We start from the raw sequence: 13,419 nt of genomic DNA, 5'->3' as shown, positions 1-13,419 counted from the left end.
CTAATTTCCAGAGAACAAATCAACATAAAGTAGATTGTCATCAAAACCAAAAGTTGCACAAGATGAGCACCTTACCCTACATGACAGCCCCTTTTCTTTTCATCCAACAACACGCTTGCTCTATCCACAAAATTACCCTTAATCAATATCAATTGATTTCATATCAGTGAGTTTACTTTAAGGCAACAAAAATAAAGACTTCCACTAAGTCATTTAAGCGAAGTAAAAATTTAAAACCAAAGCCTTTTATACATACAAAGGATAACCTAGGTCTATTTCCACAGGAATAGTTCCTGGTAGTTCTGCGAGTGACTGCAATTACCTGAACTTGACGAGAAAAAGAATGAGAACTTTCCTGCTGACTCTCGGGAACAAAAACAGCAGCAGAAGCACCAAGTTATTTCATTAACAGGATCAATTAGAGCAGCCCACTGAGAGAGAGCGACAACTGTCCTATCACTCAGAGAATTTAAAGTATTCCTGGAGAAAACTCTGTCAACTACACAGGAGGGAACATTCCTCTGCTGGCAGCCAGCAAGTTATGTAAACTGTATGCAAAAACAAAGTCATCTATCTCCACCTACCTCTTCCATCTCAAAGGAGTCCTTTTGCTGCAGCATTAGATTCATTATGGAGGGGTTTGCAAGAGGAGCACAGGGGTCTCTACCTGGCGATGCCACAACCAGCCTTTGCGTCGAGGTGCTGCTGTTAGATGTATTGGAGCTGCTGCTGAGGCTTGGTGAGTCCAAAAGACCAGATTCTTCACACGGTCTATCCTGGGCACTTGCCAACCTGCTGCTTTGCACGTCTGCTGGAGGCACAGTACCCTCTCGTTTATCATCAGTCCCAGCAGGAAGGTTTGCAGGATTATGCGCAGCACTTGTTTGACTACCGGCTATTTCCTCCTTTACAGTAGCCAAAAAAGAGGGAGAGTCTTTCTTTTTAGAGTGTTTTTGTAATTTAGATTCATTTTTAACATCCTGTTCCTCGCTCCCCAGTTCAGCTGGACTTTTCCCTTTTTCAACGGGTGAAGGACTCGAGCAGCCGCTACCGTCGGCTTGCTGTGTGCCGCACAGATTGAGCTTTGACAAGGTCTTCATTAACCGACTGGCTGTATTGCTGCGATTTAAAGGGGGAGGGCTGGACGCCTCTTTGCTGGAAGACACTGAATTCATACTACCAATTTTCTGCAAAGGAGTCCCAGAGACTTGAGAATACAAAGAAGAAAAAGCATTGGCCACAGTAGTAAGCACTTCAATCTGACGAAAACGACCTGCACAAGAATGAAACATATGGTAGATTTTATGAGGACATTTCCTGCCATCACATTCCAGACCTGTTGATCCATTTCTACACAATGGTTTGAGTTCTCAGAGTTCTCTTTCTTCATATCTGAAGAGGGAATTTTCATCATAATCTTTACCCACCAGCCTCCCCCTCCCAAAATCTCCTCGTACTTATATCAAGGGCCCCAAAGGTTGACTGAACACTGCCTCATCCTGCAATGTGAAAGTGATACCACACAGTATGAAAAAAAGGGAAAACCTTTGCAAGAGTCTTTACTAAATGCACAAGAACAGCATGGAAAGCTTTCTCAAAATCAAAAAAAAGGACGCTGATATGCAAATGCAAGTTAATTTACAGAGTGCTAGGGAAAAAAAAAAGTTACTCGCATTGCACTCTCCATCTACAACTACAGGAGGATATTTCAGCTATGCCCTCGTTTCAGCAAGGCTCATTACTGACCTAACAAAGCTCCTGCCCAAGTCAATAGAAATACTGGCCCAGATTTCAACAACGACAGAAGTAGGTCGCTGCTGACAGCTTTCAAAAATCCCACCCAGATACTGAAGAACACAAGAAACAGACAGATATTGCTATTTGTTTCAGCAATCTAAAGCTACAACAGAAGGCAAGCTTAGGAGCAAGAGGCAGGCACGAGACAAACCAGAAGGTGGTATATCTTACAGGATGCCTTTCATTTCCCTCCCCCACTATAAACCTCTTCTCCTTACCCCAAGGTGTACAACACTGATGGTCACCTCCTGCAGTATTTGAGACCAAGCAAGAGTTTTATTACAGATTCTGAATGGAATTTGGCCTTTAGGCTGTAAAGGGGGTTTGCCAGAATATTAGATATACACATTCTTTTAGGGTTGTTTACATAGTGCAAGAAAGTGAAAATAAAATTTGCTTCAAAAACATACTTACTTGTTAAAGCAAAATTTGGATTTTCCACTTCCATGCGCTGTATTTGGGCATTCAAAAACACTTTGATATCTATTCCTCTAGCAAATGACGATGAATTAAAAAATCTCGCTGGAATTTTTGAAGCAATATCTGGTTCATCTCTTCCAAACCCAAGGTTATAGAGCACTTCTTCAGGATCTTCCTCATAAAGCTCCAGTAATTCAGAAACACTAGACAAATGAAAAGATGTTTACTGCCTACTTGTCTCCTTTTAAGACCCAGTCCATTCTGTCCAACTGCTAATTCAGCCCAGTAGCCATCTCGGTCTATTGAACTTTTGACTCCTACATTTCAACCTACTTTAGGAAATAACTGTGGAGACCTCTGCATCCGAGGCTTTGGTGATGGGAACCAAAACTATCGGCCCGGACAAATCTCAGAACCAATCCTGTAATTTTTAACATCAGCCCTTATTCTGCAGAGCTTGTATTTTTAAATGTCATTAAAATTTCAGATGTTTCTAATGTTTAGGCCCATTTGTTTGTATTTACTGCAAACCACAACTGAAAACAAATAGCAGTTTTTCAAGCAACCAAATGAAAATTCCCTTCCCGGCTACTAAATGCAACAATGCACATAAATCAAGCCAAGTCCATTTAACTGAGGAACAGAAGATGTAAGTTTCGCCAGCAAAATGCAGCCAAATTCCACTGAACTGTGCCATGACCTTCAAAGCATAGTACTCTTTTACCTTGAAACAGTCGCACTGCTTTTTCCAGACCCGGAGGAGTTCATACTTCTCCCCTTCTGGTGGAACTGCAGCCTCCTCTCCTTCGCCAGCACACCATTGCTGTCAACACAAAGAGAGAAGACCCCTGCGATAAGCCCCTTCCCTTCCCCGACTCCACGCTCTCTCTCGGAGGAGAGCGAAGCCGCCAGCACCGCCGACTTTCTCTTTTCCCCTTCAGTGTTATCTGGTTTATATTAGCCATGTCATTTATTGAAATACAATAACAAAAGCGAACCCTGGGACGCCTCAGTAAAAACGTACGTAGACGGTAAGAATTTGAAGGCAACTGCAAGCTGAGAAAACAAATCCCCGATCTCCCTTTGCTGCCCCCACCCTCCCCGATCCCACCCTCCTCCAGCAAGGAAGCCCAGCCTCGGGTGAGCCCTGCCTTCCTTCCCCGTGCCCATGCCTCCTCCAGCAGGACCACCTCTCCACGGCAGGGCCACCCCTCCATGCCTCAGGTACCCACCTCCCCTTCGCTCCCAGCTGCCACCCACCAGCAGCACACGGCTGCGTGGAGCCCCGGCAGCAGCCAGGGAAGCTGAGGAGGCTCCAGGATGGAGGGAAGGGAGCAAGATGAGGTCCAACTCATGCTGCCGGCCAGTTTCTTTCCCAATCCCAAACTATTTTCTCCCTGCATCTGGAGAAGCCGCCTCAGCATTAGGTGGTACCTTAGGCTCAAACATACTGTCACTGCCCATCTCTCTAGGGGACAGACTTTCTCAGGGTGAATTTTACTGTACAAATCCTAGCGCACACCCCCCACCCCCCTCCAGAACAACCACTGAGAAACCAAAGACGACAGAAGATTCACCGAAAAGCACATTTATGGAGCCTGGCTGAGGAGTGGCGAGGATGTTGACCACACAGGCTGTGCGGGCATTTGCTGAAGTCTCAATGGGTTTTTAGTTTCAGCACATTTTATTTAGAAGTTCTCCCTGTAAAGCAGGAGCCTCTGCACTCTCAAAGTCTTTTTTTCCCCTACTCCCAAAGGACATCTGCTCTGAAAGGTAAAACTAACTTTCCCTTGAAATTTCTGAAATGGTGAGGGATCTGAGGCAAAGAAAGTGAATCATACTTAATTACTATTTGCCATTTCTCTGTTTTCCTACTGCTACCCCAAAATCTATGTCAGGTCTGCTGGAAGAATCTGCAATTTTTTTCTGCATCTCCTGATGACTCTTTCTGTGTTACCTGGATCTTCTCCTTCCCTCTCATGTTAAAAGACTTTAACATGAGCTTTAGCTCCGAGGCAGCCTCCGCAACTCCACTGCTCCCTCTCCCTCCTGCCCTCTAGTATAAATATTTCTCTAAAGTAAACAAAAAAAATATGTTTACCATGTTTCCATTTGGGTATCACTCCGTAGATGATTAGCTGTGGAGAAATGAGAAGAAGTTACATACAGACCTCTTCAGAATGACACTGCCAGCAACTGGTAGGAAGAAGCAGGCAGCGAGCACGTTTACCAATACCCCCGCATAAGCCAGATTTTTCTCTTCCCATATAAATGTGATTGTCAAGGGTTTCTAGTGTAGAGCTGATATAAAGATGATCTGGTTTATTCAGGCTCTGTTTAAAATAAAATCTCACTTGGACTAATGTTTACACACTGTCATTAATCATACTAACTTGAAATTTAATGTGCAGTAAGCTAGTAATTGTTACATAAACCATTTATTGCTTTGCAATTGAAGACATGATTACCAGCTGCAGGGCTGTTCCCGGGTAGGAAAGGGAGGAGAAGAAGCAGGCATGTGAGGATTGCTCTGGTAGAGAAAGTAAAGAACATAAGAAAGGCAGCTGGCCCCACAGCCAGGTACTGAGACTACGGTCATTAGTCTTTTCATCAGCACAGACCACTCTCAGCTGCCTGTGATGTGCAATCCATGGACAACCAGGTGAAGCCTGCGGTGCTGGTGGGACCAGTGGCCACACTTGGAGTCAAGAGGGCTCTGGAGGGAGGCTGGCCACCAGGTACCGAGCATCTGGTCACCAGCCTCCGGCAGGGAAGTCAGCGCTTTCTGCAGCTGGACTGGCCCAGCTCCACACGGGAACATCCCAGGCAGCATTATCCCTTCAGAAAATCAACACCCTGTCAAGCCACAGAGTTGAGCCCCAGCCTTAAATTATGGGTTTCCCAAGACGAAACTCAAGTTTAATAAACTTGCCCCAGGAGACAGGCAAAGAGAGCCCATATGTTATAGCAGCCCTCAGAATCAGCTACGAAAAGAGCAAAGTAACGTCAAACGTGCTGCCAGGAAAGCCCCATACCTCAGCTCGCTGTGCCTGCAGGGTACAGTCAGCAACTGAGAGCAAAGCATGGAAACCTCACCACCTCTCTCTTCTTTTCAGAGGCATCACAAAGAATATTATTAGTAATGTTAGAATTAGGGCTCATTTGTGGCCAATATTAGCCCATTGCCAAAATGCAGATACCACTTTTTTTTTTTTTTTTTTAATATTCTTACCGATAATATGATGGTAAGCTATTCTATATGGATTAGCTGGTGACTTGTTTGAACAGCTAAACCATGAATTTTAAAGGCTGAGTAGGAGGCTGGGGTTACAGGACCCTGCCCATGCCCTCCGTACCATTCACAGAGGGCTCTGGCTTGTCTCTGGACTCAGGCACTGGGGATGCACAAGGGCAGGCCATTCATACCACCCTCAAAGGGGCTGTCTGTCCGGCAGGGCACACAGCACCGCTCCAAGCAGCTCTGCTGTCCCCTTGTTCTCAGATGGGAAGCGAAGCCCAGCAGAAACACACGCATCCTTAACCAGGAAAATCAACCAGCAATTCTAGACTTTTGTAATCTGAAAAGGAGGGAAACAACCTTCTACCTGAATCATGCTAAAGGTTCATAAAAACCAGGAATCTTTGGGAATGATAAGGAGAAAAAATTGAGAAGAAAACAGTGACGTGATATTCTAAAATGTACTGACTCTTGTATTCTTGGTCATACGCTCAGAGCTTGGATTATCATTACAAAGAAACTTTTCCTGTGAAATCTGTGTACTGCAGGCAACCTAACAAGCAGAAAAGACTGTCAGAAGGAAAATTTAATCCTATTTAATTTATTGCAGTAAGAAACTCATTTACTGCTTCTCCATCATTATCAGATCAAGGTCATTATCAGATCAACTATTTTCCTCGCAAGTCTTGAATCTTTAAAAACTAAAGCTATTTCCTTCCTCCAGGCCCCGTCCCATTACTTTGACACCACTAGTAAGAGTGCTGTGGAAAAAAGGGCTTTCCACCGTACAAGTTGGAAAAGCTGTAGTTCAAAAAACACTAAGAGCTGAAGGGGGTGAGAGGGTTTCCCTTTTTTTTTTGTCTTTTTTTTAACAGTGAAAACAGACATTGCTTTATATCCCCTATCCTGTAGATAACCCCAGGACCCAGTCTATGAGGCCATTTTTTGCTAGTTTATTTCAGGATGCTGCTTTTTTGAACAGGAATCACAGTGCTTTTTTTTGTTTGTTTGTTTATGGACACCTCTAACCCATGATCAACAGAATCTTTTTCTAACAACGAAGTCCACGAACAGCCACATCTCCTTCCCTTTAAAAAAGGGAAGAGAAAGAAAAGGCAAGCAGCTAGTGACAGCAAAGTGTATATTGTGGCTGATCCAAAATACTTACTCAGCTAAAGTTCTTTTCATTTTTAAAAGCACCTAGCCCCTTAACGGATTTGCCTCTCGGCTGACAGAATTTCATTCCTCCTTTCAAAAGCCTGCACATGCCACCCCCAGGGGATTCAGTGGAAGTGGGGCACGCACGGCTGCCAAGAGTAACCCATGGACAAGAAGTGCAAGTAGAAGAAACCACTTTCTTACAGCTTCAGTGAGTGCTCCAGGCTGCGCTGCTGCTGTGGGCATTAAAATGAGAAGGCAGAAGCGAATTCAGGGTTGCCTCTGACCTTTGGGTTAGACCAGAATGTTTAACACCAGCAATAGTCTAATAAACTCAAAAAGCAAATATTCCTGCATTTAGAAAAGTGTGCTTCATGCTGGTTTTCTAGCCAGCTTTATCAACTGCCTCTGACCAGAAAGGAAATGCTGTCTTTCAAAATAAAAATCAGATGACTGAACACTTTTTATTTTTTTTTGTAGAAAAAGAGTCATAATCCTGCCACACCCACCTTCAGCTCCCAGGGATAAGTCATCTTCAAAACTTCCTCCATTTCTCACCAGCATGCCTGAAAACGTACAGTGAGCAGTTCAGCAACTAGAATGCTGCAGAGTTTTCTTTCCAAGAGCTTAACTCAAGAATTAGTAAAACACTTCAGCTGATACAACAGGATATAACCAGACTATATTTACAATCCCTGTATTACTCATACACTAAAAACGCACTAAGAAGCGAGAAGTTACATTTGAGAAGATAGAAAAATTATTTTGAAAGAGAACAACTACAACACTGCTTTAGCTTTGTGTTCAGAAACATCCCTGAGTCAACCTGCAAGCAAATTAACTGCAAGTGGAAACCTGGAGGTACCACCCAACACATCTGTACCTTCTGCTGGTATGTTATCTATCCTCCGGACATCTTACCAGGGGGATCCAGAGTCTGAGTCCAGCTTAGGCATTCCCCTCTCTCTCCCTGTACCGGACTAAGAGTTGAAGCAAAGACTCCAGGCACAGCAAGTAATTCCTCTGCACCCTGTCACTACCTGCACATTCTCGCTGTACTTTGAACTTTAGTATTCCGACCTGCTCATATAGTAAAATTTTCAGGTGTGGCAACTGGAGTTATTAGAGACAGAGACTGCCTAGTGCTCGCCAGCTCGGAGAGGAAATGACAACCTCCCTGTGCTACACATTTTGTGGTTTTTTTTTAGGGCTTACTAAACTCTCCAGAAAGACTTATTCAGGATCTTTTCCCCTTTCTCTAGTCTCTCGGGCACAGCTGTTTCACAGTGAGAGTTCAGCAGCGCTGACGAGGCTGTGCTTTGTGGTAAAGAGCCGAGGTCTCAGGTGAACATCCATGAAAGCACAGTTCCCAGGAAAAGAGGTTTCAGTAGGTAAAGCCTTTCCTTACCCTTCAACAGAGGAATGCTTTGCTCATCCAGGGAGGCTCCCAGAGGCGTTCTGAAACCACAGAAGAGATTAATACTACTTTAAAAACTTGCTGCTTCATGTCCTTCCTTACAGTGTGTAACAAGCTTGTGATAGCAGTTGTCCCTCCCTCCACCCCCAGAACGCACAAACATCTGAGGACTGGCAATAACTTCCTAAATAATCCCCAGCCCTCTGAACAAATACGCCTTGTAGGGAAAAACAACAGAACAGGTTAATAATAACTGCATAGCTCAGACACCAGCCAGTGGCAGAGCTTTGGGGTCAGCAGCCCTCTGTTGAGGAAAATCGGGCTTCTCAGCAAAACACCTAGAAAAAAGAGGATGGGATTTTGAATGCACTAATTCAATCTCATGTATATGACAAAAACTGTTGCCATTTTTCTACACATACAAAAATTCTTGGAGAGATGGGTGAAAAGCTGTATTTGGGATCAGGAACAAGATAACAATCTTGACAGCTGTGTTAGCTGTCACTTGCCATTTCTGATACTTTATAGACCCTTCACTTTGGCTCTTACTTGGCTGATCCCTCCTGTTGCAGCTCCCTGAAGGTCAGGGCATTTGCCGAACCTCATGATGCCCCAAAGGAGGAGCAGAAACCACCCAAATGACAGGTCCGATCCCTCTCTGGGTTCATGCTACACTTGTTGCCACTAGCTGGATGTTTCCACATTTTGTCTCAGAGACATGTTTAACCAAAGGCCTGTCACTATTAAGTAAGCACAGCATTAACTCTCAAAGCCCAAAACAAATTCAGAAATATAATACTCATAAAGAAGTGAAAAGCAGATGATTTATATGCCTATATTATCTATGTTTCATTTGGGTTTTTAATTAGAGAAACACATAAACCTGCCCAAAGACTTGAAAGTAAACAGTGCTCTGATACAATATTTGTTTTGGTGCCATGGCCAAATTAAGCAAGGAAAGTTTGCATCTGCTTTCTAACAGACCTTATGCTTCACAACCTGTTTTTTTCTTTCCCCTCTGAAAAGGGTTCACTCTTTCCACGTCTGGCCTGCTGATAGGGAGCAAGCTCACTCCGATGTGCCTTTGGAAAGCAAAGCAAAGCAAAGCAAAGCAAAGCCCCACCATGGTGAGAGTCCAAGGGAAACAGCCGGGGCATCCAGGTGCATGAGCCTGTTCCGGGTGACAGGACAGACTCTGCCGAGACTCAGATCTCCCGAGTTTCTGCGTGTCTGTCTTGTCAGGGTCTGAAAAAACTTAGGGCCTATTGTCTAAACCTGTCACGCTACAACAAGCCTTATGTTCTGAGGTAATAGCTATGCCCGTTGTTTACTCTCTGGCTTTGATGGGTACGCTCCCATCCTCTTCTCTCTCCTTCCCCGGCAGCTACTTCCAGGTCTCTACTTTTCCATGCAGAAATGTGCTGATGGTGACTTCGACAGCCAAGGCCAGCGCCGCACACACTGGCTGGCAGAAAATGGGGAAAGCAACCACTGAAGCTGGCATTTTCTTTCAGGAATGAAGTCTGTCACCTCTACAGCATGTCAGCAGCTACCAGAAATCAGAGCAGCCCTGTCAACCACCCGTCTGCTGCCCCGCTTGCACTGCTGCACACAGGCACAGCTGCCTTTACACCCCCGCCTTAAAAAAAATTGCATTTAAGAACTAGACGCAACACGAGTTTAAACAAGGAACAAGTATCCACACAAATATCCTCTCGGACAACAGCACGGCAGCTCTGCTTTCTGTGCCAGGCTGTTTTCCACCAGCAAAGCCCAGGAGCCGGCTCGACCAGCTCTGTCTCAGAGCAGCTCCCTGCCCTTGGGAAGGTTAGGGCTGGGGGACCCTTCCATGGGCTCGTCCCTCAGGACCAGGTCTCCCTGCTGGAGGTGCATCACAGCAGGTCCCCAGCACGTCCCAGCAGTCTTCACAGGGTGGCCGGTGAGGAGCAGCGCAGGGAGGCCAACAGCAACCAGAGGGCAGCCAGAGCAAAGAGCAAGTAAGCACAGGCGTGCCTGGATCAAGGGATCCTACATTCTTCCCATTTGTTACTGTATTTTAACATATATGGCAGTAACTTGTCTCAGTACTGGAATACGAGAGAACTGAATGAACTCTCGATGCCCACATGGGCACTAAGCAGAGAAGAGGACCCAAGGTAGCCTCCTCTCATCCCAGAGGCTGATTTGCTTGGCTACCAGTTGTGGTAGGGTAGTCTCCAGGAACAGGACAAGGATTTTGCACTGTGCTGTAGAAGTGTTTAAACCTCAGCTTTTAAAGCCTTAATTGGGTAGGAGCCATGTTTATTTTAAACTTGAAGCAAAAAATCTCTTCTTTCTGAGGCATTTCAAGAACTCGCTTCCTGCGCATCTAAAGGAGATGTCTCCTAAATACCTCCCGCATCCCCTGTATTACTAGCAGAGGTTAAACACACTGAATCAAAATAAAACATATCACCAAAGAGTTGTCAAAAATTTCTTCTTTTCTATTGGTATAATACAAATACTTCTGCTCCCTGTCTTACTTTTACAAGAGTTAAAACTGAAAACCTTTGTAAGCTTTCCTACTACTTCAAAATGCCTTCTCAAAATACTGGGGAGAGAGCAAAGGATGCCTTTCTCAAAGGCATGCAGTTCCCAAAACTTCAGTGAACCAGAAACTCTGGGTAACGTCTGACATTTCTTAAGCCTCCATAATTCTTATTGCAATGTGATACACACATTTCTTTTTTTTGTTGTTGTTGTTTTGCTGTTTAGTTTGGTTTTTTTTTAAATAATAACTTTTTTAAAGTGTCTACCCAGTTAAATAGCATGGGATATTAGGAACCCTCTTCTCTTCTCCAAAGCAGATGTGAAGCAGAGATGCCAAGTAATAAGAGCCCCAAACCGCTAACATGAATATCAAGGGACAGCTAGTAATTCTTTTTATCCCCATTATAACACTGTTGATGCTTTTGGAAACAAACAAAGGAATAAATCTTATAAGCAGATCTACTTATGCAGTGGGTTGATATTAAGTTTTTTTGTGCTGCTGCCAACTCAAAACAGAAAATGAGATTTTAAAAGTGCCAATTTTCTTCTAATGTACATTTCACAAAAGCTTACAGGAACTCACACTAAATGGGAAGGGCTGCTTTTAGAAAATACACAACAGAGAAAATACTTTATTTTTGTAACTGAATGTTCACTTGTAGTAATGGTTATATTTTTGCAACAGAGCTAACTTGTAAGAATGAGATTGTGTGACATACCAGAAGCAGAAGCTCAGTCTGCACTTTGTAGCAATCGAAGCTCCACAGCAAAAGCAGTGTTATTAAACAAATAAGAACTATCAGGGAGGACAACAACTGCAAATTTCACAACACTTGTTGTTTTTAAGTATTCTTTTTTAAACAACACACTGCTGTATCTGTAGGGCTATTCTGTCATCTGTTACGCTGTTCTCTCTTCCTATAGACATTGTTATCAAGAGACAATCAGTTCAGGGTTTCTATACACACAGTCACTTTGTAACAGTGCAGGTAGAGAACACAAGATTCTTCTGAAAAGATTTATAACAGTAAATAGCTATACTTTAAAAAACTTCTGTGGAAGGGCCACAATGGGTTCACAAACATGCATTAACTGAATTTGCATCTATGCCCTAGCAAGAGGGTAAACTTGAGCTTAATTTCCTTATGTGCAAAATATGGAAATAGAGCGTAAAATAAGATTCCTATATTTTGGGAATTAACTGCCAGAGATCCAAACACATCCCACAGAAGCATTTGGTGCCAGTTTTAAAAACAGATAGTTAACTGGAGCACACGAACAGAAATGCAAGCTTTGTGTTATTATTCAAGATTTGTGACCATCTATTAGATATTCACATTGTCAGTTTCCAGTTTTGCACTATTACTTATGGAAATGGTAAGGGTGACGGGGCCAGGGAAGGTTCTAGACAGAAATCCTGCAGAAATGGAGAGAAGTGGCACTGCAGCATTAGGAAGAATTTCTCTCGCAGGGGCCTCTCTCCCCTCCACTCCTCCATTTTCCCCCCTCCCTGGTCAAAAAAATACGTATAATAAAGGAGAAAATTTATAACACTTGTTTTTAAGGATATACTTTGCCACACCAACAGGACACCAGACTTCAGGTAAAGTCAGAAAAACCTTCTACCATTTTGGCGTTCTGGAAGACAGCCTGTGAGGTCTGAACATCGTATTTTAGGGACAGAGCAGGATTTCAAGCCTCTAGCAGCAACCACCCCCTCCAAGGCACAGCTTGTGGACACCCAAAGAAAACTGGTGAGGACCCTGTAGCTATAAAGCAATCCGCGCTTCAGTTACGGCAGTAAGCTCAGCTCAGCCACTTACTGGATCAAAAGATCACAAAGGCACAGCTAATCTCAGAGGTAAATTTCTGCCTTAACGTAGCTGCTCTCAAAAGGAGAAGGAAACCAGAGATATCAAGCAGGGGAGGTCTTGAAATGTCATTGTTAACTACTGGAAAGCTAATTGTTACGTTCCCCCCATCAACTCCAGCACCAAGGGCTGCTAGGATTGAACGGAGAAAAAGATGGGACAAAAGCAGCTGCTACTGGATAGAGCATTTATGCTTTTATGTGACTAAGGATGATAAAAAACTAATGCTGTCAGCCTGTTCCAAACACAAAGTATTTTGTAACAGAAACACAGAATATAAATACCACATCCCAAGTTAAGAACGACAGGACATTGAGAGAGACCTGGATAAATCAAGTTAATCTAAATCGTGCCATCACTCCTCCTGAAGACCCCTAAGCACAGTGGCCACTGCTGTGTAAGCTGTGTCCTTAAATCTGCAGCAAAAGCCAGGCAAGGAAATGGGGTGGCTGTAAACTGGAGCCCCTTGGTGAGAGCAGCTTCCAGAAAACCGCTGCCTTCCCTCAACCGAGTTCCTCCCTCAGTGGTTGAAAATCTTCACCCTCATTAACAAGGCACCAAGGAGGGAAAGGCACCAAGAGCCAGCTCTTCTCTAGCCATATGTACATCCACCGCTGCTCCCCTCGCAAGGGGAACGTATAGCCCATACCATACCGAAGGGTACCCCAGGAAGGCTGCTGGCATTGCTGACAGCAAACGCTGCTCCAGAATGCAGAGATGCCCACGCGAACCCACGGGAGAAGACACCGCCAAGATTTCCTCCCCTCCACTACGTGGGAGCTGCCCGGCCTGCCACCCTGCGTGGGGAACCGTGGGGCTGGGGTCTCTCCGGCCCCGGGGGGGACCGTGGGGCGGCGGGGGCAGGGGCTGGCTCGGCGGGAGCACCCACCTGCAGTCCTTCAGCCATATCGCGATCTTCTCGTTGGGAACGCTGTGGCCTTAAGGGTAGAGCAGGAGAGAGAAGCCGACAGTCAGTAACGGCGGACCCC

The 13,419-nt window shown here is 44.6% G+C and overlaps 1 protein-coding gene across 1 annotated transcript in view; it reads right to left on the bottom strand.

Annotated features, from left to right (window-relative positions):
• Window positions 1-13,404, bottom strand: part of SSFA2 (sperm specific antigen 2) — a 41,745-nt gene extending 28,341 nt beyond the window's left edge. The window contains exons 1-7 of the mRNA XM_014954577.1: window positions 13,320-13,404; window positions 8,022-8,071; window positions 7,123-7,179; window positions 4,319-4,355; window positions 2,942-3,040; window positions 2,212-2,420; window positions 585-1,273 (exon numbers count right to left, since the gene is read on the bottom strand). Coding sequence (XP_014810063.1) covers window positions 585-1,273; window positions 2,212-2,420; window positions 2,942-3,040; window positions 4,319-4,355; window positions 7,123-7,177 — 1,089 coding nt within the window. The 5' untranslated portion in view covers window positions 7,178-7,179; window positions 8,022-8,071; window positions 13,320-13,404. The remainder of the gene's footprint in view (window positions 1-584; window positions 1,274-2,211; window positions 2,421-2,941; window positions 3,041-4,318; window positions 4,356-7,122; window positions 7,180-8,021; window positions 8,072-13,319) is intronic.
• Between the last annotated feature and the right edge of the window lie 15 nt (window positions 13,405-13,419).

The sequence above is a fragment of the Calidris pugnax genome, unplaced genomic scaffold (assembly GCF_001431845.1).
Source record: "Calidris pugnax isolate Ruff unplaced genomic scaffold, ASM143184v1 scaffold103, whole genome shotgun sequence".
Classification (NCBI taxonomy): Eukaryota; Metazoa; Chordata; class Aves; order Charadriiformes; family Scolopacidae; genus Calidris; species Calidris pugnax.
The sequence above is the reverse complement of the archived record's forward strand: the minus strand, read 5'-3'. Positions and strand labels throughout refer to the sequence as shown.